Here is a 25,852-nt window from a genome sequence, read left to right as displayed (position 1 = left end):
TGTAGGTGTGCAAAGTTTCAGACTGATAACTTCAGGAATGGGTGAGCTACATGCCATTTAGCATGAAGTCACCCAGGTGTCCCACACAAGTTGCCCAAATGTACTCAAGTGGCCGAATTGGTGAAATGACCTATAACTATATACAGTGGGGCAAAAAAAAATCCAGAAAATCACATTGTAGGATTTTTAATGAATTTATTTGCAAATTATTGTGGAAAATAAGTATTTGGTCAATAACAAAAGTTTATCTCAATACTTTGTTATATACCCTTTGTTGGCAATGACAGAGGTCAAACGTTTTCTGTAAGTCTTCACAAGGTTTTCACACACTGTTGCTGGTATTTTGGCCCATTCCTCCATGCAGATCTCCTCTAGAGTAGTGATGTTTTGGGGCTGTTGCTGGGCAACACGGACTTTCAACTCCCTCCAAAGATTTTCTATGGGGTTGAGATCTGGAGACTGGCTAGGCCACTCCAGGACCTTGAAATGCTTCTTACGAAACCACTCCTTCGTTGCCCGGGCGGTGTGTTTGGGATCATTGTCATGCTGAAAGACCCAGCCACGTTTCATCATCAATGCCCTTGCTGATGGAGGGAGGTTTTCACTCAAAATCTGATGATACATGGCCCCATTCATTCTTTCCTTTACACGGATCAGTCGTCCTGGTCCCTTTGCAGAAAAACAGCCCCAAAGCATGATGTTTCCACCCCCATGCTTCACAGTAGGTATGGTGTTCTTTGGATGCAACTCAGCATTCTTTATCCTCCAAACACGACAAATTTAGTTTTTTACCAAGAAGTTCTATTTTGGTTTCATCTGACCATATGACATTCTCCCAATCTTCTTCTGGATCATCCAAATGCTCTCTAGCAAACTTCAGACGGACCTGGACATGTACTGGCTTAAGCAGGGGGACACGTCTGGCACTGCAGGATTTGAGTCCCTGGCGGCATAGTGTGTTACTGATGTTAGGCTTTGTTACTTTGGTCCCAGCTCTCTGCAGGTCATTCACTAGGTCGCAAGATCTCACCCCGTGGGGTCAAAATAATCACAAGAACGGTGAGCAAAAAACCCAGAACCACACGGGGGGTGTGGTTCTGGGATTTTTGCTCACCGTTCTTGTCATCATTTTGACCCCACGGGGTGAGATCTTGCGTGGAGCCCCAGATCGAGGGAGATTATCAGTGGTCTTGTACGTATGTCTTCCATTTCCTAATAATTGCTCCCAGAGTTGATTTCTTCAAACCAAGCTGCTTACCTATTGCAGATTCAGTCTTCCCAGCCTGGTGCAGGTCTACAATTTTGTTTCTGGTGTCCTTTGACAGCTCTTTGGTCTTGGCCATAGTGGAGTTTGGAGTGTGACTGTTTGAGGTTGTGGACAGGTGTCTTTTATACTGATAACAAGTTCAAACAGGTGCCATTAATACAGGTAACGAGTGGAGGACAGAGGAGCCTCTAAAATAAAAAGCTACAGGTCTGTGAGAGCCAGAAATCTGCTTGTTTGTTTGTAGGTGACCAAATACTTACTTATTTTCCACCATCATTTGCAAATAAATTCATTAAAAATCCTACAATGTGATTTTCTGGATTTTTTTCTCTAATTTTGTCTGTCATATTTGAAGTGTACCTATGATGAAAATTACAGGCCTCTCTCATCTTTTTAAGTGGGAGAACTTGCACAATTGGTGGCTGACTAATTACTTTTTTGCCCCACTGTATACACTACATGACCAAAAGTATGTGTACACCTTCTCGTTGAACATCTCATTCCAAAACCATGGGCATTAAAATGGGCACTCTTCTAAGGAGGCTTTCCACTAGATGTTGGAAGACTGCTGCGGGGACTTGCTTCCATTCAGCCACAAGAGCATTAATGAGGTTGGGCGATTAGGCCTGGATTGCGGTCGGTGTTCCAATTAATCCCAAAGGTGTTCCATGGGGTTGAGATCAAGGCTCTGTGCAGGCCAGTTAACTTCATCCACACCGATCTCGACAAACCATTTCTGTATGGACCTCGCCTTCCCCAAACTGTTGACCCAAATTTGGAAGCACAGAATCCTCTAGAATGTCATTGTATGCTGAAGCGTTAAGATTTCCCTTCACTGGAACTAAGGGGCCTAGCCCGAAACATGAAAAACAGTCCCAGACCATTACTCCTCCTCCACCAACTTTACTTTTGGCACTATGCATTCGGGCAGGTAGCGTTCTCCCGGCATCCACCAAACCCAAATTTGTCCGTCAAACTGCCAGATGGTGAAACGTGATTCATCACTCAAGAGAACGTTTCCACTCCTCCAGAGTTCAATGGCATTGAGCTTTACACCACTACAGCCGTGTGGCTGCTCAGTCATGGAAACCCATTTCAGGAACTTGGTATTGAGTGTTGCAACTGAAGACAGGCGATTTTTATATGCTACGCGCTTCAGCACTTGGTGGTCCCGTTCTGTAAGCTTGTGCTGCCTACCACTTCGCGGTTGAGCTGTTGTTGCTCCTTAACAGCACTTACAGTTGACTGGGGCACCTTTAGCAGGCAGAAATTTGACAGACTGACTTCTTGGAAAGGTGCCATCCTATGATGGTGCCACGTTGAAAGTCAGTGAGCTCTTCAGTAAGGCCATTTACTGACAATGTTTTTGTATGGAGATTGAATGGCTGTGTGCTCGATTTTATACAACTGTCAGCAACTGTTGTGCCTGAAATAGAAAAATCCACAAATTTGAAAGTGTGTCCACATACTTTTGTATATATAGTGTACTTTAATTTTTGCATTTAACTTTCTTCTTTTAAGACTGCCAAGCTGTCCTCAACTGGGGGAACCTCTGTCCGGGACAACGTCCTCAGGATTATGGAGCGTTGTGTTTATAAAATGTTGTTTGAATATTACAACATGTATTAGGATTAAGCAGGTCGAAGCAGGTTGGAGAAGGACGCAAAGGATGTATACGAGCAAGTTGAAAGCAAATCTAAGAAGCTGGACATATGTTCTATGTGCGCCTCTTCTATGCTCCCCGTTCTTAAATTTCAGTTTTGTGTCTTTTACTTTCGGTTTTGCACACCAGTTTGAAAAAGCTGAAAATACAATATTTTTGGTTATGGAAAATTTCACAGCAGTTTAAATGTTACAAAGATTCTCTGCACAATGACTGATTGTTTTGTCACATAAACTGAAATTAGGCTAACTATTAGAATTTGAACAACCAAGAAATGTCGGGGGGATTTCTGCATATTGCATCTTTAACTATGACCAGTAGGCTTCCTAATATAGCACATAACTTAGTGGTCAGAATTATGACCATCTGGTCAGAAAGGGGTCACAATTATGACCAACTAACTGGTGGTATGGTGTTCAGGAAAAAACGTAATATTCCGGTCAGTAAAAATACGTTAAAAAGAACATAAAAATACCTCATACATCTTTTCAACCAGGTTTTGCAAATTGGGCCGGGTTAAAGGTTGTACAATAATACCCTTTTTTTAATAGTGTGGTTTATTCCTCCAAACTACATCTAAAAGTTTCATGTCTACTTACTTTCATTGTTGCTTGGGGAACATCCAATGCCATTACAGTACATGCTAGTCTTGATAAAACAATACGACCGTTGAAATCTATAAATCCAGCAGGGTTAGTAGTTGTGGGTGCTTCACTGCCCTATAATCCGCTTCATTGTCAATTGACAGTGAGTCTCTTCGGAGCTAGGAGCGGTCGACATCTTGAATTGGAGTAAGAAGGTGAGTGAAATAAAAACCTTGATCTTAACCATCCTGTTTCAAAATGAGTGTTTTTTTGGACACGTATTTGCTGCTTTTCGGGTAAATTGGCCTGTACAGCTTCAGGTGAATGCGAGGGAGACCGGTGAGAACAGGAGCAATGCAGTAAAAATTTGACCGAGACAAGAGCAAACGAGTCGTGACAATGGTAACGTTAGCTTGCTAGCTAATCAGCCACATTTCGCATGCTAGCAAGATTATTTTAAAAGGCAATTTGGAACCAAGGACTGTTGTGTGGTATTGAAAAAACGGTATAGTTATGGGAATACACAATAGGACAGAATACCCTAACGGCGATGGCTACAAAATGTATAGCTAGTTATCGGTGATGGATAACGTTAGCTGGCTACAGTAGCTAGTTTTCCAGTCAGGCAGACATCTAGCAGTACAGTAGTACTAGTAGATTTTAGCTAGATAGCTCATTTCAAAACATCTTACGTTAGCTGACATTAGTGAGCTAGGTACCTTGGTTTGCTGCATCCCCATGCGAATCGATGTAATAACGACATTATAACGCGTATTTCATGTATCTGCCCCCTTGCCACTGATGATGTTCACAGGCCATTGTAATCTCAAGTTGTTAAAATAGACACGCTTCCAAATGCGTTCAGAGTTGTTATGAAGGTTAACTGGCTAATATTAGCTGCTAGACTATTCTAGAACGCTGAAGACACGTTGATGCATGGAATTAGTCATTCAATGGGATCTCAGTGTTGATCCCGCTGGTTCTCCAGTCTTTGAATGGATGGATCCTCAAATAAAATTGTATTTGTCACATGCGCCGAAAACAACAGTTTACGTACGAGGCCTTTGACAACAATGCAGTTAAAAGGTAAGAACATGTGCTAATTATACTGAAAAAATATATAAACGCAACCATTTCAAAGATTTCCCTGTTACAGTTCATATAAGGAAATCGGTCAATTAAAATTAATTCATGGATTTCACATAACTGGTACCGGAGCTCCAAATCTAGGTCCAAGAGGCTTCTAAATAGCTTCTACCCCCAAACCATAAGACTCCTGAACATCTAATCAAATGGCTACCCAGACTATTTGCAGCTTCTACACCCCCCCCCCCCCCCCCCCCCCTTATGCTGCTGCTACTCTCTGTTATTATGTATGCAGTCACTTTAATAACTCTACCTACATGTATATATTACCTCGACCATTTACTCTGTACCGATACCCTCTGTACATAGCCTCACTATTGTTATTTTACTGTAGCTTTACTTTTACTTCTGGGTTTTTTCTTCATAAAACTGCATTGTTGGTTAAGGGCTTGTAAGTAAGCATTTCACTGTAAGGTCTATTATACCTATTGTATTCGTTGTGTGTGACAAATACAGTTTGATTTGATTTGGGAATACAGATATGCATCTGTTGGTGACAGATACCTGAAAAAAGGTAGGGGCGTGGACCAGAAAACCAGTCGGTATCTAGTGTCACCACCATTTGCCTCATGCGGTGCGACTATGGAGAGAGATAGCTGCCAAAAGGTTGAACGTACATATCATTTAGGATCGTAAGAAAATCCATACGTACAATGTTAGGACCGTAAGAAAAGCCATGCTCGAAACTTGAAACGTAAATGTTAAATTAGATCTGTAAACGTACAAACCCTATGTTACGACTATGAATTAACATTTACAAGTTCAAGTCTTACTTTAAATTTTTTAATATACATTTTCAATTATTCAACAACAGAACAATACAACACATCAAGAGTAAATGCTACGACAAAAAGTAAATCAATCCTCCCCACCCCCAAAATAAAATAACTTAAAACGATGACAAATGACAAAATACCAATAATAAATTAGTTAAATTAGAATAGTAATAATACAAATGACTAAATAAGACAAATGACAAGAGATACCAACATATACACAAAGCAATACAAACAGTACATTACAGAGAGAAAATCGCTACATCGATCTAGAAGCTCACCTCCACCAACCTCAATGGAAGTGTTTTCATATAGTCCAGGAATGGTTGCCATATTTTCACAAGGTAGTTTAATTTATTTCTAAAAGCATAGGTAATCTTCGAAAATAGTAATACATTTCTTCATTTCAGAGAGCCATCTTGGGAGAGGGGAATCCGATTTCCATGTCAATGCTATGCATTTTCTTGCAGTGACAAGTGCGATTTCTGTAAATTTGATTTTGACGCTATTCCTCAAATTCACATTTGTGAACTTACCCAGAAGGCATATTTCAGGTTCAAGTGGGAAGGGACCTCCATAATAAAGGGAGAAGGGAGGAACCATTCCGTATTGTATCGAACGGGTGGCAACCCTAAGTCTAAATATTGCTGTAACATTGCACAACCTTCAATGTTATGTCATAATTATGTAAAATTCTGGCACGTTAATTTCTGTCATTGTTAGGAACAAATGGTCTTCACACAGTTCGCAACGAGCCAGGCGGCCCAAACTGCTGCGTATACCCTGACGCGAATATGCTTTTATTAAATCAACACCTGTTTTGCGAAGTAGGCTGTGATTCGATGTTAAATTAACCGGCACCGCATTGATTATATGCAACGCAGGACAAGCTAGATAAACTAGTAATATCATCAACCATGTGTAGGGATTATGTTAAGATTGGTTGTTTTTTTATAAGATAAGTTTAATGCTAGCTAGCAATTTACCTTGGCTCCTTGCTGCACTCGCGTAACAGGTCTCCTCGTGGATTGCAATGTAATCAGCCATAATCGGCATCCAAAAATGCAGATTACCGATTGTTATGAAAACGTGAAAATCGGCCCTAATTAATCGGCCCGGCCATGGTCGACCTCTAATCTAGAGTTGATGGTCGCTGACACACTATCTTGGCATACGTCCGACCATAGACCCTCATCAATTGTAGTATTCCCATCACTCTCTCGACTTATGTACATCTTGTTTTGGGCATTGTTGCATTAGCAATGAGTACACTCTGGATATAAATCTATATGTGTCATTGTTATCATGGAGTAGTTGTTCAATGCTTGATAGGTTTGGTAAAGTCATATCTCCAAAAGTGCTTCTGAGAAAGGTTTAACTGTGAATAACAAAATAAATGATATTTGGATAACTGGTATTTTTCTTTTAGTTGCTCAAATGAAATAAGTACCCCATCTATATAACAATTTTCTAATTACGTTATTCCCTTCTCATTCCCTTCTCAAATGTTTTTGCTATCCAAGATCATTGGCAGGAGTCTGTCTTGCCACAGGGGTGTTTTGGATGACAAGTCTTCTTTCAGACCAAATAACTTACGAATTTCATACCAAGATCTTACTAAATTGATGGTACAGGTATTGCTGTTGATGTAGTCTTGGGGTTCCACTTGTAGATACTATTACCTCTTCATGAAGAGCAAACATTTCCATCTGAGTCCAAGAAGGGGCTGGTTCAGGTTCAAATAGGAATGAAATTCATATAATTTGCACTGCCCAGTAATACATCTTGAAATTTGGTAGGCAGAGACCTAGACTATAATCCCACGTTAATTTGTCCGGGCTCACCCTTGGGGTTTTACAGTTCTGTACAAATTGTCTTATGGTATTGTTATTTTTTTTATTTTACTAGGCAAGGCAGTTAAGAACAAATTCTTATTTTCAATAACGGCCTAGGATTCAGGGGCAGAATGACAGATTTGTACCTTGTCAGCTCAGGGGTTTGAACTTGCAACCTTCCGGTTACTAATCCAATGCTCTAACCACTAGGCTACCCTGCCACCCTTAAAGACACTCTCGCGTCGGGTTATTCGTAAAGATTAAAATAGGCACATCATTTTAAGCAGAACGTTCATATTAATACAGATAATTCTCCCAAATAATGTGAGAGGCAGATCTATCCATCTATTCAAGTCATCCACCGCCTTTCTGAACCAAGGCAGAGTAGTTAAGCTTGTACAAATGTTTAAGTCATTATCAACTGTGATTCCTAGATATTTGAACCCCTGTGGCGATCATCTGAACGGACCCGTTCGTTCACAGATGCTATAGTCAAAGCGAGTCAGTGGAAGTATTAGACTTTTGTCCATGTTGACTTTGTAACCTGAGCTGTATGTACCCAAAAGCGTCTGTAGTTTTGAGAGAGATCCGGTCGGGTGAGAGAGGAACAAAATAAAGTTGTCTGCGAACAATGAGATCTTATGCGTTATCTGGCCCACCAGAACACACTTTATGCCAGGATCCGTTCTTATGGCCTCTGCCAGGGGTTCTGTGGCTAGCACAAAAAGGAGCGGGGAAAGTGAACAGCTCTGTCTACTATCTCTAAAGAGTGGGAATGTGGCTGACATCATGCCATTAGTTGTGATCTTCCGGTTTATTGTATATACGTTTTAACCCAGTTGACAAACGAAGGACCAAGGTTCAATTTTGCCAGTACCTTGAATAGGTATGGCCACTCCAGCCTATCAAAGGCCTTTTCAGCGTCTAGAGATACTGCTATACTAGGATCGCTCCTCACACTGTCCATCATGTGAATTGCGTTGAATAACCTGTGCAAATTATTGGTGGAGGATATTTTCTGCATAAAGCCTGTTTGATCGGTGTTAATCAGATTTGGCAAATATTGTCCTAATCTATTAGCCATCACCTTAGAAATCAATTTATAGTTGGCATTGAGGAGCGAGATCGGCCTATAGGAAGAACATTGTAGAGGATCTTAATTTAAAAAAAATGTATAACTGTTATTATAGCCGTGGAAAAGGAGTCCGTTAGACTCTGCGTCTCAGCAGATACATTTAGAACATCCATCAAGAGAGGAATAAGCAAATCCTTAAACTCCTTATAAAACCCTGGGGGAAAGCCATCGTCTCCTGGTGATTAGCTGGATTGTAGAGAGGAAATGGCCTTTTCGAATTTCTGTTTTTGTAAAGGTCTTCCTGTGTGAGGAGCGGTAGTTCAATAGTTGACAGAAATGTGTCTATCATTACTGGTTCCGTTCCATCAGAAATGTATAACTTAGAATAGTATTGTTTAAATGAATCATGAATCTCTTCCGGGTTGTGAGACACTTGACCATTCTGTGTTTCAATAGAGTTGATGGTTCTCAACTTCTCCTCAGCTTTTATCTGCCAGGCCAAGACTTCTTCTTGTCTTCTTCCCCAATTCCTGTTTTATTTTGATTTATAATCCCATCAGGTAGCTTGATTTCAGGTGTGTTGTGTAAACAAAATTATTAGGGACATCGTTCTTCTTGCACAGCATGTAGGCTAAGCGTTTAAATCAAGCTATTATATTCATCTGACTATTCACAATAAACATATTATTGTGTGCATACTCTGTGCCGGCCATGTTCCTATTGGTTAGTCACCGGGATCTGACACTGCTAGAACTTTGTCATAGCCTACGACCACACGTAGCGGTACTTAATCGGCAGACAGACCCGGTCACACTGACCTTGTAGTGAGAGAGACATAAGGTCAGATCTTGTGGAACACACACACATTCACACACACTAGGCTATTATGCTGACTTGCATATGTCAACTCTATCAGTCTGGCTTCATGATGTTTGAATAGATATAAGGGTCAAATGAGTTCTCTGTAAGCTTTTGGATGTGTCCTTCTGAATAGACTGAGAGGTAGCGAGGTAGAGAGGTAAAGGGGGTGTGGGGGTGTCCTTCAATCTGAGCCGAATTCAGTTCAATCATGACATGAATTGGAAATGTGCTTCCTATGGCACCTGAAGGTCGAATGAAAGGGTATACATGTTTTTAATTCATTAACAAATTAGCCTAGATGACATCGCTCCTCTAGGGTCGTGTTCATTAGGGCGCGTATTTGTTATTGGGGGTTTAGGTAGAACCAACCCTGTTTCAGTCAGCTTTCTTTATTTTGGAGCCTAATGAACACCTTGATTCCCCTCCTGTTTTCTGTGTGTTAGCTATAGGAGCAGTAATCTGGTCTAGGCCTATTTTATTGGTCTTCCTGAGGAAGGGGAAGGAGAGGATTAGCTAATCCAGGGCTTTTCTTGTTATGGATCATGTACTTTTGTTAAACTACTCCTTTCCTGCCTAGTAGTATCTAGAGATGGATGTAATAGTCTCTCTCTCTGCCCCTTCAGGCAGATATATGATTTCTTTCTGAATTCCTCCTGCCCCAAGAAGACGTTTCTTCAAGAAGCCTTTTCCCCCTCTGATTTTTTTATTGTTGTACTGCCTGCTGATCACTTCCCTACTCTATCTCTCTCCCATGCAGTCACTCCTCATGGCCTGTTATGACTGAGAGGCTGCCATCATGATTGGAGGATTGTTCATCTACAACCACAAGGGGGAGGTGCTGATCTCCCGCGTCTACCGTGATGACATAGGGTGAGTCCACAGAGTAGTGTTGCATGGTATACCGAAACTTCAGTAATTTTTCGATAAAAAAATGAAACGGTTCGGTACTAACAATTTTGTTACATTCTGTACTTCTGTCAAATGTCTCACGTGATTGAGAGGATGAAGTCTGTCGATCAGCGCATCCACTTTATAGCGTGAAGAGGAAAGTGCATGCTCCACTTAGTCATGTATTGCGAGGCTGTCTGGGCTGCATTGTTAGCTCCCCACTAATGCTTCACAAACACTTGAATAATGCAAAACATGAAGAAATGTTGAAACTTTTAATTACTGTTTGCAAAACAATGTCCATACAGATTATCACAGTATCTTCCTGCTTTAATTGTGGGCATACTTTCCTTGTTAGCTTACATCTGAATTCACTACCCTAGTACCCCCAAAAATACTGATTTCAAAGCTATTTGTAATCAAAAACATTCTTAATTAACTTAGTCTCCCTTGCCACCAAAAACTCATTAATTTCATTGTCTCCCTCGCCTCCGTCTGATTTCTACTAGATTCCATAACCACATTCTGCCTTGCGAATGACGTCTTTACTTTCTTAGAGACAGTGCACACTTTTATAAAAGAGATTGCTTCTTCTATGCAAATATTTTTGATAAAATAATATGTTCTCCTAGCAGTTGTCATTAAAATAAGTCCTTAATGGCAGTGATTATTTCTCATCTGTAGCCCCATGAAATCATCTAAAACAACCTCAATAACTCAATGCATGCACACACTCCTATTGAACAATAAGCATTTACCTGTATTGTGAATAGGCCGAGACAGCATCTTGATTTACCCAGTTCATCAATAGATTTATCCTATCACCATTGTTATTTTGTAGTTAGATTGGTCAAAACAAATTCAAATTGATTGTATGATTGTATAATTGATTCATTAATGCATACAGTGTGTCACTACACACAATAACCCATAATGTCAAAGTGAAATTATGTTTTTTGAAATTTGTACAAATTAATAAAAATGAAAAGCTGAAATGTCTTGTCAATAAGTATTCAACCCCTTTGTTATGGCAAGCCTAAATATGTTCAGGAGTAAAAATGTGCTTAATAAGTTGCATGGATTCAATAATACTGTTTAACATAATTTTTTAATGACTACCTAATCTCTGTAACCCACACATACAATTATATGTAAGGTCCCTCAGTCTAGCAGTGATTTTCAACCACAAAGACCAGGGAGGTTTTCCACTGCCTCACAAAGAGGGGGACCTATTGTTTTATTTTTACCCATATACCAATGTGTAGTTTACTAATAAAATGGTCTGACGGTGAAGTAATCGGTCTTCATATCCCGAAGGAAAGAAATTCTCACTACAATACATTTGACTAGAAAGTTAGCAAAAATAGACACGATCTTGCTACCATTGACAGGAAAAGACCTGCCTATTTGTGGAAAAATCTCCTTTATTAACTCTAGTCATATCCCAGTTTACTTATTTGTGTATGGCCCTGCAGGGCCATACTTGTTTCTTAAATTTTATGAGCAAAAAATATAAAATTTTATTTGGAATGGCAAGCCAGACAAAATTAAACGGGCCTATTTATATAATGAATATGAATTCAGAGGACAGAAATGATTAAATATTAAAGCATTAGACCTCTCAGTAAAGGTTTCAGTCATACAAAAGTTATACTTAAATCCAAACTGGTTTTCTAGTAGTTTAGTAAGAAAGACTCACCCCGTGTTCAAGAATGGCTTTTTTCCCTTTATTCAGATTACAACTGCTCACTTTCGGTTATTTGAAAATGAAATAATCTCAAAAATAGAATTATTTTTAAAACAAGCTATAGAAAGTTGGTTTTAATCTCAGTTAAAATGTACTAATTGATGAAATATATATATATATACTTTTGGAGGAGAAAAAAAAGGTATAACTTTTGTCAATTATATCATAAATAGGACTGGTGGAGTTATGTCACACATGCAGCTAACAAAAATATATAGAAATGTCTGCTCTACTCAAAATTACAACCAACTAATTGCAGCATTACCGCAAAAATGGAAGAGGCAAGTGGAAGGGGGAAAAGGTAAGGAACTTGTCTGTCGGCCCTGCATTAAATACCAAAATTGGCTAAAGATAATTGTGATAAATAAAAAAGTATACCAGTTTGACAGATGTGCCATACATATTGCAGAATAGTTGGGAAGAGATTTTCAAGGCACATGGTTAATGAACACCGGATTCAGAATCATTAGATCATTTGTTTTGGTCGCAGGTTCAAGAACGGCTGAATGGCCACATTTACCCTGAGTTAACTCTGCAAATAGCACTACTGGGTGATCCGAAAACTCATAGTCAATCGATCATTTGATACGTATAAGCTGGAAGTAGAAGCCTAAGTGGTGTTGTCCATTAGTTTACTCCAACAGGGGAGGGGTGGTATGGTTATGGGAATAATAAAGGAAAATACACCACATAACCAAGAGTATGTGGACACCTGCTTGTCATACATCTCATTCAAAACTCATGTTCATTAATATGAAGTTGGTCCCTCCTTTGCTGCTATAACAGCCTCCACTCTTCTGAGAAGGCTTTCCACTAGATGTAGGAACATTGCTGCGGGGACTTGCTTTCATTCAGCCACAAGAGTTTTAGTGAGGTTGGGCACTGATGTTGGGCGATTAGGCCTGGCTCGCAGTCGGCGTTCCAATTCCTCCCAAAGGTGTTCGATGGAGTTGAGGTTAGGGCTCTGTGCAAGCCAGTGAAGTTCTTTCACACCAATCTCGACAAACCATTTCTTAATGGACCTCACTTTGTGAACGGGGGCATTCATGCTGAAACAGGAAAGGGCCTTTCCCAAACTGTTTCCACAAAGTTGGATGCACAGAATCCTACAGAATGTAATTGTATGCTGTAGCATTAAGATTTCCCTTCACTGGAACTAAGGGGCCTAGACTGAACGATGAAAAACAGCCCCAGACCATTATTTCTCATCCACCAAACTTTACAGTTGCCACTATGCATTCGGGCAGGTACTGTTTCCCTGGCATCCCCCAAACCCATTCGTCTGTCGGACTGGCAGGTGGTGAAGCGTGATTCTTCACTCCAGAGAACGCGTTTGCACTGCTTCAGAGTCCAATGGCGGCTAGCTTTGCACCACTCCAGCCGACGCTTGGTATTGCTGAATGTTTAAAACCATGACTAGAGAGACTCAACGAATACAGCAAAGAGCTGCTGTTCTTGTTTACGTTGGTATTCAGCACTGTCAAGACTTTGTTCAACACTTATATAAGCCATAAAATGTGCGTTCTCCCTACTTCCACTCACGCTACAATCTGCACTGCAGCTGCAATTATTGAGTAAAGCAAAGGTTTCCAATAGGCTTGCGTTGTTATTATTAACAGCTTGTCTTTTTTTTATGTCAAGTAATATTTCACATTCTCTGCTCATAGGAGTAACAACATGAATTGGGGCATGAGGCAGAAATAATGCAGTGTGACTTGAGTTTCACCATCAGCTGGAAGGGTGTCCCCTTTTCTCAGCGGAGGGACGGTGAGTCGGGTGAGAGGCAGCCTCACCACTGCTCCTTCCTTCCCCTCAGACTGACCATCAGATGCAGCCGGGTCTCACAAGTTAAACAACAAATGATCTATTACCAGTTTGATCATATCATATAGATGCGGGGGGCTGCCTTAATCTATATCTTTTCAATATAATTTCAAAATGGTCTGAGAAGAACAACATTGGCAGGGCAATTCAAGCGTAGCCAACATGCAGAGATAATGTATTGGGTCTATAGCCTACTGCACAAACCTCATTGCTACAGAATTGTTTTTAATCAGTTAATGTTGCATACAGTGGTTCGTTCTTTAAAAGTTGCAGTGTACTGCGGCGCAGCTTGCATGGAAACAAAGTTGAACAGCTGAATTGTTATGAACATACCCTACTGTCTGTCTCCAACTGTTTGAAAAGCATGTTAGCCTGTCCACTTCCTTCAGATGTTGAAATCAAGTGGCCTAGCTTATTTCTCAGAATGAGAACGATTTGCCAATTTCTTATATTATTGTGTTTTATTATAACTTATCCTCTATTACAGTAAAATAATGTCTCAATGTGTTTTGGTGTCCGTATGACCGATTCTGTTGGACCAAACCTCTAATAATACTGTTGATCTCTCAACTTTGTTGGCATGAGAGGCAGGGGGAGGGGCTTGGTGTGTGTAAACCATAGAGGAAGAGGTGAAGCAAGAGGTTTCACTCTCGTTAAAATCTGTCCTAAATACAGGCATTTGGAATAGTGCGCAAAAACTTACATTTGAATTAATCAAATTAATTCCAAAATCGCCCAGCCCTAGGTGTGTTCAGTAGGATATAGGCCCAAAACACTTATATTGGCTTTGCTCACTCACTAAACCCCAACCCTGCCATTGCGTGGCTATATGATCACACCGGTAATAGATCAGTTGTTGTATTACTTGTGAGGCACAGCTGAGTGAGCATACATTTTAATAATTCACTTTTTTTATTTTACTGGGCTGATGGAGCCTGCATCTGATGGTCAGTGTCAGTGGAGGGAGAAAGCAGCAGACTGAGGGTTTGCCTCTCAACGTCCCTCCGCTGATACTGACCGGAAAGGGACCGTCTGGTGACTTGGTGAAACTCAACGCATTATTTCTATAGTGATTTGCTCTCTGGGCCTGCCGCGCACAGGGCAGCTAAATCGGGTGCACCTACCGCCAACAGTGTGAGACTTAAAAAAAATAGGAATGCAAGGTTTATCGTTGTTGTTTTTTACAGAAATGTATGGTGATTGATTAGGAATGCCTTGGATAGCGACCGGTTGGTGACCACCCTACGGCCACATGCACAGTAGCCTGCATTTGGCCGTACTAACATTCATCTCATCTTTCTCCGCTACAATTAAAACATTTGTCCACACGGAGGACATTCCAGGCTATAGGCATATTTTTTTCGTATTTTGGTGCTGAATGGTGCTGAATGGTGCTGAAGCGTGAAATTGGGATGCCGGCTACAATTGTATTTATTTTCATGAGCCTAAAGTCCGCAGTTGCCAGCTAATGGAAACCCTGGTGTGCCTGTGCTTGCGCCCGCTATTCGTGTGTCTCTCTAACCCTCTGCCCTGATGTCTCTATCCCCATCTTCATTCTCCACCTCCTTCTTCTGCTCCTCCTCCTCCCTGTCTTTTGTGTTTCTGTCCACCCTTTTTGCTGGTGCCATTTCTCTCCATGTTCACCATCTTGTCCATTGGATACTGTAGGAATAGGTAAGATAATGTGCTCGCTTGGCAACTGATTATCTCCTGACTGAAGTGTCTTGCCGGCATGCAAGCTACATTGACAACCCCCCATTAAAGCCTGTTTTCTTTTTCTCTAGATGTAAGCTTACCGTTTCCTTTCTTCGGTGCATCTCGTGGTCATCTATTTCTCCTCTTCCTCTTTCACTCTTCCCCTTTTTGACTTTTAACCATCTCATATCTTTACCTGCCTAATAAAATGTCTCTAACACTCTCTGTTCCTCTTCCTGCTCAAGGTCTTTTGAATGTCCCTAACGACCCCCTCCTTTTCTTTCCTGTCTTTGTGTGTCCAGGCGCAACGCGGTGGATGCGTTCCGCGTGAACGTGATCCATGCGCGGCAGCAGGTGCGCTCGCCGGTCACCAACATCGCCCGCACCAGCTTCTTCCACGTCAAGCGCTCCAACATCTGGCTGGCGGCGGTCACCAAGCAGAATGTCAACGCCGCCATGGTGTTCGAGTTCCTCTACAAGGTACATTTGTTGGTGTTGTATGTATTGGCTGGAGCAATCACATTTTCTTAAATAACTATCTATCTGATTTTATCTCATCTTAAGATGTGCGACGTCATGACGGCCTACTTCGGCAAGATCAGCGAGGAGAACATCAAGAACAACTTTGTGCTGATCTACGAGCTGCTGGACGGTAAAGGAAGCCTTTTCTTTTGCCACTCTTTTAGGATATCGCTCTCTTTTTCCTCTGGCTCTTTGTTCCTCTGGAAAGAGTCGTCTTGAGCTGATGCATCAGTCGTCTATTGTTGCTACTTTGTGTGTGTGTGTGGTGTGTGTGTCTGTTAGGGATTTCTGGATAGTCAAAATACATGTTTGAAATATTATATATGTATTTTTACTTCAATTGGGGCTTGCTCATGCTCTCAGGTAAGAGCCGGTGCACTCTGCTTTAACAGAAGGGTGGGGGAGGGTCGAAAGAGGAGCAGGGGCCAGTGTGCGATACGGAGGAAGAACAAATGAGAAAGTAGCCAAACCGGCAAGTTAGACAAAAGTATTACTGCGATAGGTTATCTATCATCTCATCTGGTAGTGTCTGTCTTCACTGCATTAAATCGATGTAAACAAGTTAGCTACACCATCCAGATTGCAACTTTTGAATACTCTCACAAGTAATCGAATACTAAATACGTTCTGATATTTAAATAACTGTGCCCATCCCTGGTGTGTGTGTGTGTGTGTGTGTGTGTGTGTGTGTGTGTGTGTGTGTGTGTGTGTGTGTGTGTGTGTGTGTGTGTGTGTGTGCTCAATTGCAGCGTGTTATTTTCCCCCTCTGTTTACAACCACCTAACAAACTTTACAGGAATTCCACACAACCATCGTGCCACATCCTGAAGTGGTTCTCTTGTGCCATAGTCAGCCTTTCTGCTGTGCTGTTGTTTTTTTAGGTTTAGACTTTTGTGACTTTTAAGTGAGAAAATCTAAACCTAAAAAAAATATAGCGCTGGCAGATGTCTACGTGTGCTGTGACAGACATTGCATGCAGACTTGCTAATATCCACTCAAGAAATTGGTGAAATTAATATGATTGCTTTCCTTTCTTTCAAATAATTGCTTTTTATTTTCAGATAGTGAGATAGGATGATAGTGGGGAAAGATGGAGCCCAGTAGGCCAGATTAGAACCTATACCCACACAGTAACTATTCTTCTCCCGGTCCCGCTGGCTTTCACAGATTCTGCCGTTACTCTCTTGAAGTTGCTAGTAAATAGACTACATGGCCACCTACTCAAAAACCTTTTTCATGTACAATGCCAATTTATTTGACCATTTCTACTATTTGCGTGCTAGTTATAGTTTTCATATGCACATTTTCAGTTTCATTTCATTTATAATGTCTTCATATTTCAAAATCATTGTCGTGTTAATCAAAATTCTATCCAAATCTATATGAAAATGATACAAACCTAAAAAGTAACTTCTATTGTCAACTATATAAAAATAGCCTACATAAAGCCAACAAATAAAAACATTTCAGCCTGCAGGTAGAAATATTCTGATAAAAGTAAATATCCTATAAATCACATTGGCTACACATGGCCTGTCTGCAACCAATTTGAAACATTGTATAAACTATTAACTTGGGTCAGGCTTTACTAGCGAACTTACATTCTATAAAATATTCTGGGTCTTCAGAGTTTCCAGCGCACAGACACAGATGTAGGCTATTTGCTCAAGGGATAAGAAGCAGTGCTTGACTTGGATACTAGCTCACCGGACCTGAGTACCGGCACCTGAAATGTTCCACTGATTGAGCACCTTGTTCCTCTTATAGAATATTATCTCTAAAGTATTGTGGAGCTCCTGCACCTAAATATAAACAGTAGCAGCATCCAAAATGAGAACCGGAACCTATTTCAGTCCAAGTCGAGCACTGATAAGAAGTAATCAGGTAGGCCTGTTTTATGACGTTTCCACTGGATCAGAGCAAAACTGTCATCAAGGCAAAAGGTGGCTACTTTGAAGAATTTCAAATATAAAATATTTTTTGATTTGTTTCACACTTTTTTGGTTACTACATGATTCCATATGTGTTATTTCATAGTTTTGATGTCTTCGCTAGTATTCTACAATGTAGAAAATAGTAAAAATAAAGAAAAACCCTTGAGTGAGTAGGTGTGTCCAAACTTTTGACTGGTACTGTATTTGTTTGTTACTGCTCGACTAAAATAATCTTGGTCGACCAACAGCCTAACGACCAAACAATCAACCAGTCGAGTAATTGGGCTCAGCCGAATTGTTCGAAACAACCCCTCTCCTCCCCTGCAACCCTTTCCCAGATCGTCGCTCATGTTCAATACAGTCTCTGAATTTACCTGGTCAAATAACGGTTACATAAAATAAGATGGTGTTTCTTTGTGAGCCCATCTGGTGAGCTCATAGCAGAAGTGTGTGGTCTCACGGTCCCCTCGTCCGTTGTAGAGATCCTGGACTTTGGCTACCCCCAGAACTCGGAGACTGGCGCACTGAAGACCTTCATCACTCAAACAGGCATCAAGAGCCAGGTGGGAACTACGACAATTTTTAAAAGATATATCTCATATCCAGTTTGGACTGCGTGGTAATCACAGTAGTATACCTTTTCAGCTGTTGATGTTGGGCATGAGGGATAGCTCCAGTCAGAGCTGATGATATTGTTTAATTGGTTGTAGACTTGTGTAATGTCCTTTTCTCTCTCTCACTTGCTCTCTTTCTTCTCTCTCTCTCTCTCTCTCGATGTGCTCCGTGGCTGACATTTTATCGCCTGGTCATGTCATTCTCCAGCACCATGTGAGTACTCTCCCTTTTGATTGGTTGTTTATAGGCAGACTCAACTGTTTTACATCTTCTTGCACAGCTTGGTGTCTGTCTCCTTACGGATATAAAATCAAATGTTATTTGTCACATGCGCCGAATACAACCTTGCAGTGAAATGCTTACTTACAAGCCCTTAAAACCCCTCTGGGATAGGGGTCCCGCCAGCGGGACAACTTCCGGTGAAACTGGAGGGCGCGCAATTCAAATAAATAATCCTAAAAATTATGAATATTAACATTTAGGTACATATAAGTGTCTTATATCAGTTGAAAGCTTAAATTCTTGTTAATCTAACTGCATTGTCCAATGTACAGTAGGCTTTACAGCGAAAGCATGCCATGCGATTGTTTGAAGATGGCGCCCCACATCAAAATATTTTTCCACCGGCACAGGTTTCATAAATTCACAAATAGCTATTAAATATTAACTTACTTTTTCAAAATCTTCCTCTGATTTGTCATCAAAAGGGTCCCAGCTATAACATGTAGTGTCGTTTTGGTAGATAAAATCCTTATTTTATCCCAAAAATTATGTTTAGTTGGCACCATCGATTTGAGTAATCCACTTGTTCAACATGCCAAGATAAGAATCCCAAAATCTACCCCTAAACTTTGTTTCAACAAGTTAAAATACGTTTCTATTAACTCCTCAGATACCCTAAAATGTAATCAAACTATAATATTTAATACGGAAAGAAGTATGTTCAATAGGAATCCGATTTTAGCATGTGCGCATTGTCTTCATGGCGCTCGCACACACAAATTTCCAAGTAGGTGTCCTTGTACTAAAACTCATTATTCTTACTCGTTTTGGAAAAATCAAGCCTGAAGCCTTGAACAAAGATTACTGACACCCAGTGGAAGTCATGGGAATTGTATCCTGGGAGGTAGATTTCATTATTTCCCTATACTTTCCATTGTAAGAGCATGGGCTCTCAAAAAATAAATCTGGTTGGTTTTTCTTTAGATTTTCTCCTACCATATCTATTGTGTTATAGTCTCCTACATTATTTTAACATTTCTACAAACTTCAGAGTGTTTTCTTTCCAATGGTACCAATTATATGCATATCCTGGCTTCAGGATATGGGGAACAGTGGGTTAACTGCCTTGTTCAGGTGCAGAACAACATATGTGTACGTTGTCAGCTCAGAGATTCGATCCAGCAACCTTTCAGTTACTGGCCCAACACTCTAGCCGCCGCTAGGTGTTACATAGGTGTTCCTTTTGTCCAGGTGGGAAAGGGCAGTGTGGAGTGCAATAGGGATGGCATCATCTGTGGATCTGTTGGGGTGGTATGCAAATTGGAGTGGGTCTAGGGTTTCTGGGATATTAGTGTTGATGTATATGTCACCAACATATTGCTAAGTCCAACTTTACATATTGAGTTATCATTACAAATTATCCCGGTGAAAAATGTTTCAGGCATAACAATCTGGCATTCTCTTTTTCTCTCTCCTACTTTTTGTTCGTCTCTCTCTCTCCCCTATCGCTTATTTTTTTCCTCACTATCCTTTTACTTTCTTCTCTTTATGTCCATCCCTCTTCTCTTTTCTCCTCCTTGGCCTTTTCCTGTATCCTCTCTCTGTCAACCTTTTTTCTCTACTCCTCTCTATCCTTTTCCTCCTGCTCTTCTCCCTATCCTTTTCTCCCTCTCTCCTCATTGTCTTTTCCCTCTATCTCCTCTGTCTATGTCAACCACTTGTTTCTCTCCCCTCTCTGTCCCTTTTTCTATCTCTGTCCACCAGTCCAAGGAGGAGCAGTCTCAGATCACCAGTCAGGTGACTGGACAGATCGGCTGGCGTCGCGAGGGCATCAAGTACCGTCGCAACGAGCTCTTCCTGGACGTGCTGGAGAGCGTCAACCTGCTGATGTCCCCACAAGGTAATACCGGTGTCGAGTTTGTTTTGCAGCAAGGACTTTGTATCGCTGCTGTACTGAAACAAATCAACAAAGACAAACTTACACTGGACTCGGGTCTTGAATTAATACATTTTATTGGACATGTTTAAAATGCATATAGAGGTGACTCATTCATGTGAGGACAACACTAATTACATTAAAAAATGTATTGAGAATTTACAAAACAATTAAGTCTATTGACTTATTTCCATTATGGTCCTCGTTATCGTGTGGGCAACAAGAATGGACAGTGTGGGCAAGACTGGCTGTGCATTGGGCACTTCAAAGGCACTTCAAATTCAATACAATTGGAAAATACATACACTACAGGAATCTCTAAAACTATTGGGACAGTGACACACTTTTTGTTGTTTTGGCTCTGTACTCCAGCGCTTTGGATATGAAATTGTACAATGCCAAGACTGGTTGAATTGCTGACTGTCAGCTTGAATTGCTTTAATTTTAATCCATATCGGGTAAATCGTTTAAGTTCTAGATTTTTTTTTTTACATAGTCCACCCAAAGTATTGGGACAAATTCACTTATGTGTATTAAAGAGGTCAAAAGTTTCAAGCTTGTGACTAAAAACTTGTTTGATGCATTTTCTGTTTCAGATTATTTTGTGCCCAATAGAATTAAATGGTACATTTATTGCAAATAAGAATAGAATATGTTTCTAAACACTTCTACATTAATGTGGATGCTACCATGATTACGGATAGTCCTGAATGAATCGTGAATAAGGATGAGTGAGAAAGTATCATACCACTAAGACATGATAACCTCTCACCATTAGAATAGCATGGTAGGCTAGCATTGTTTTGTGTGTGTGTGGGGGGGGGGGGGGGGGGGGTTGATAATTGTGCATCTAACTTTCACACTCATCATTATTCACTATCTGTAATCATGGTAGCATCCGCATTAATGTAGAAGTGTTTAGAAAAGTATTATAGTCTTATTTACAATAAAAGTGACTCTGAAAGGACAAAATACATTATTTAACTTGAATTTACATTGGGCATAAAATAATCTGAAACGCAACCAAAACAAACAGCAAATGCATCTAACAAGTTGTAGAGTCACTAGCTTGATGTAATTATTGAATATTAGGATTATGGGACCAAATACTAAACTTTTGCTTACTTTAATACACATATAAGTGAATTTGTCCCAATAATTTTTGTTCCCTCAAATGTGTACAAAAAGGGCTGTAATTTCTAAATGGTTCACCCAATATGGATGAAAATGACTGTCTGCACTTTAACCTCATAGTCATTGTATCATTTCAAATTCAAAGTGCTGAGCCAAAATAACAAAAAATGTGTCTCTGTCCCAATACTTTTGGAGCTCGCTGTATATACACACTATACAGTCACCTAGACTACACAAGGTCAGGGATCCAATGATCTATCAAGTTTTTGTAAGTGCAGTCGCCAATCCATGAAGGGCTAGGATGAAACTGGCTGTCATGAGGACCGCCACATGAAAGGAAGACCCAGAGTTAACTCTGCTGCAGAGGATAAGTTCATTAGAGTTACCAGCCTCAGAAATTACAGGCCAAACAAATGCTTCACAGAGTTCAAGTAACACACATCTCAACATCAACTGTTCAGAGGAGACTGCGTGAATCAGGCCTTCATGGTCGAATTGCTGCAAAGAAACCACTACTAAAGGACACCAATAATAAGAAGAGACTTGCTTGGGCCAAGAAACACGAGCAATGGACATTAGACCGGTGGACATCTGTCCTTTGGTCTGATGAGTCCAAATGTGAGATTTTTGGTTCCAACCGCCGTGTCTTTGTGAGACGCAGAGTAGGTGAACGGATGATCTCCACATGTGTGGTTCCCACCGTGAAGCATGGAGGAGGAGGTGTGATGGTGTGGGGGTGCTTTGCTGGTGACACTGTCAGTGATTTATTTAGAATTCAAGACACCAGCATGGCAACCACAGCATTCTGCAACGATACGCCATCCCATCTGGTTTGCGCTCAGTGGGACTATCATTTGTTTTTCGACAGGACAATGACCCAACATACCTCCAGGCTGTGTAAGGGCTATTTGACCAAGAAGGAGAGTGATGGAGTGCTGCATCAGATGACCTGACCTCCACAATCACCCGACCTCAACCCAATTCAGATGGTTTGGTATGAGTTGGACCGCAGAGTGAAGGAAAAGCAGCCAACAACTGCTCAGCATATGTAGGAACTCCTTCAAGACTGTTGGAAAATCATTCCCCATGAAGCTGGTTGAGAGAATGCCAAGAGTGTGCAAGCTGTCATCAAGGCAAACGGTGGCTACTTTGAGGAATCTAAAATCTATTTTGATTTAACACTATTTTATTTAGCTATTTTTTGGTTACTCCATGATTCCATATGTTTTATTTTATAGATTTGATGTCTTCACTATTATTGTACAAAGTATAAAATAGTAAAAATAAAGAAAAAATGAATTAGGTGTGTCCAAACTTTTAACTGGTGCTGTATATCATTTTTGCATTGTAACTTCAGAAAATGTCCATAATATACAGTGCCTTGCGAAAGTATTCGGCCCCCTTGAACTTTGCGACCTTTTGCCACATTTCAGGCTTCAAACATAAAGATATAAAACTGTATTTTTTTGTGAAGAATCAACAACAAGTGGGACACAATCATGAAGTGGACCGACATTTATTGGATATTTCAAACTTTTTTAACAAATCAAAAACTGAAAAATTGGGCGTGCAAAATTATTCAGCTCCCTTAAGTCTCTATCAGTTTTGCACATCGAGAGACTGAATTTTTTTCCCATTCCTCCTTGCAAAACAGCTCGAGCTCAGTGAGGTTGGATGGAGAGCATTTGCGAACAGCAGTTTTCAGTTCTTTCCACAGATTCTCGATTGGATTCAGGTCTGGAATTTGACTTGGCCATTCTAACACCTGGGTATGTTTATTTTTGAACCATTCCATTGTAGATTTTGCTTTATGTTTTGGATCATTGTCTTGTTGGAAGACACATCTCCGTCCCAGTCTCAGGTCTTTTGCAGACTCCATCAGGTTTTCTTCCAGAATGGTCCTGTATTTGGCTCCATCCATCTTCCCATCAATTTTAACCATCTTCCCTGTCCCTGCTGAAGAAAAGCAGGCCCAAACCATGATGCTGCCACCACCATGTTTGACAGTGGGGATGGTGTGTTCAGGGTGATGAGCTGTGTTGCTTTTACACCAAACATAACGTTTTGCATTGTTGCCAAAAAGTTCCATTTTTGTTTCATCTGACCAGAGCACCTTCTTCCACATGGTTGGTGTGTCTCCCAGGTGGCTTGAGGCAAACTTTAAACAACACTTTTTATGGATATCTTTAAGAAATGGCTTTCTTCTTGCCACTCTTCCATAAAGGCCAGATTTGTGCAATATACGACTGATTGTTGTCCAATGGACAGAGTCTACCACCTCAGCTGTAGATCTCTGCAGTTCATCCTGAGTGATCATGGGCCTCTTGGCTGCATCTCTGATCAGTCTTCTCCTTGTATGAGCTGAAAGTTTAGAGGGACAGCCAGGTCTTGGTAGATTTGCAGTGGTCTGATACTCGTTCCATTTCAATATTATCGCTTGCACAGTGCTCCTTGGGATGTTTAAAGCTTGGGAAATCTTTTTGTATCCAAATCCGGCTTTAAACTTCTTCACAACAGTATCTCGGACCTGCCTGGTGTGTTCCTTGTTCTTCATGATGCTCTCTGCGCTTTTAACGGACCTCTGAGACTATCACAGTGCAGGTGCATTTGTACGGAGACTTGATTACACACAGGTGGATTGTATTTATCATCATTAGTCATTTAGGTCAACATTGGATCATTCAGAGATCCTCACTGAACTTCTGGAGAGAGTTTGCTGCACTGAAAGTAAAGGGGCTGAATAATTTTGCACGCCCAATTTTTCAGTTTTTGATTTGTTAAAAAAAGTTTGAAATATCCAATAAATGTCGTTCCACTTCATGATTGTGTCCCATTTGTTGTTGATTCTTCACAAAAAAATACAGTTTTATATCTTTATGTTTGAAGCCTGAAATGTGGCAAAAGGTCGCAAAGTTCAAGGGGGCCGAATACTTTCGCAAGGCACTGTATCTGCAGTAATAATGTGATGATAGTGTTTTACAGTATTACTTAGCCGACAGAGCGATTTCCACTAGGTAACAAGGCCAGAAAGTCAGATCAGCTTTCCAATTTTGACAACAGATGCCGCGACGGCGGGAGAAATCAATAGGCCAATATCACAGCCAATCACAACACAGGTAAAGGTAAAGTAATACTGTGAAACACTGTCATTCCACTATTACTGCAGATATATACTGAACAAAAATATAAACGCAATATCATGTCCCATGTTTCATGAGCTGAAATAATAGATCCCAGAAATGTTCCAAATGCACAAAAATATTATTTCTCTACATTTTTGTGCACGATCTTGTCTCATCGCTGCAATTCCCCAACGGTCTCGGGAGAAGCAAAGGTCGAGTCATTTCGTCCTCCGAAAACATTACCTGCCAAGCCGCCCTTAACACCCGCTCAATTAACACGGAAGCCAGCTGCACCAATGTGTCAGAGGGAAACACCGTTCAACTGATGACCGAACCCCAGGCTGTAGTGACGGCCCAACCCTGCGATGCCGTGCCTTAGACCGCTGCTCCACTCGGGAGGCCAATTGCAACTTATTTTCGAAGAAATGGGGAATTATTTCAGAAAGTGTAAGGGTGACAATATATTTGGCCGCAACTGTATATATGACTATGTATGCATATTTAGCAGTGTGGTGTAGTGCCGATGTGGCCACTAGAGGCCGCCACCCACCTGTTTTAATGTTTGAGAAAGCTTCTCTTCTACAATAAATTATTCTATAACTCTACATAAGTGTATCACTACCTCATAAAACACTCCTTGACAGCTCTCCTGAACCAGTTACCTGCCTTCCGTGTTGCTCCGTGGTAACCTCGCCCTCTCTCCCTCTTCTCCAATCAGGCCAGGTGCTGAGCGCCCACGTCTCGGGCCGCGTGGTGATGAAGAGCTACCTGAGCGGCATGCCGGAGTGCAAATTTGGAATGAACGACAAGATCGTCATCGACAAACAGGGCAAAGGGGGCGCCACCGAGGAGGCGGCGGGCAAGAGGTGAGGGGGCAACGGGTGTGTCCGACTTTGGGCGTTTAGGGTCGTACCACCTCCCTGGATCGGAGAGAAGATGCTGCTGGAAGTGGTGTTAGATGGCCAGTAGGACACACACTTTCCTCTGGTCTAAAAATATACACTGC

General features: G+C 40.9%; 1 protein-coding gene across 3 annotated transcripts in view; it reads left to right on the top strand.

Annotated features, from left to right (window-relative positions):
• The first annotated feature begins 3,554 nt into the window (after positions 1–3,554).
• Positions 3,555–25,852, top strand: part of LOC110507349 (AP-2 complex subunit mu-B) — a 34,893-nt gene continuing 12,595 nt past the window's right edge. For 2 of the 3 annotated variants that reach the window (XM_021587281.2, XM_021587282.2), the window contains exons 1-8: positions 3,579–3,729; positions 9,965–10,077; positions 15,664–15,841; positions 15,926–16,013; positions 18,298–18,380; positions 18,640–18,645; positions 20,419–20,554; positions 25,565–25,712. In XM_021587281.2, the coding sequence (XP_021442956.1) occupies positions 10,004–10,077; positions 15,664–15,841; positions 15,926–16,013; positions 18,298–18,380; positions 18,640–18,645; positions 20,419–20,554; positions 25,565–25,712 (713 nt within the window). In that variant the 5' untranslated portion in view covers positions 3,579–3,729; positions 9,965–10,003. Of the gene's footprint in view, positions 3,730–9,964; positions 10,078–15,663; positions 15,842–15,925; positions 16,014–18,297; positions 18,381–18,639; positions 18,646–20,418; positions 20,555–25,564; positions 25,713–25,852 lie in introns of all 3 variants that reach the window. The other variant, XR_005039962.1, reaches the window with a different exon arrangement.

The sequence above is a fragment of the Oncorhynchus mykiss genome, chromosome 27 (genome assembly GCF_013265735.2).
Source record: "Oncorhynchus mykiss isolate Arlee chromosome 27, USDA_OmykA_1.1, whole genome shotgun sequence".
NCBI lineage: Eukaryota > Metazoa > Chordata > Actinopteri > Salmoniformes > Salmonidae > Oncorhynchus > Oncorhynchus mykiss.
The sequence above is the reverse complement of the archived record's forward strand: the minus strand, read 5'-3'. Positions and strand labels throughout refer to the sequence as shown.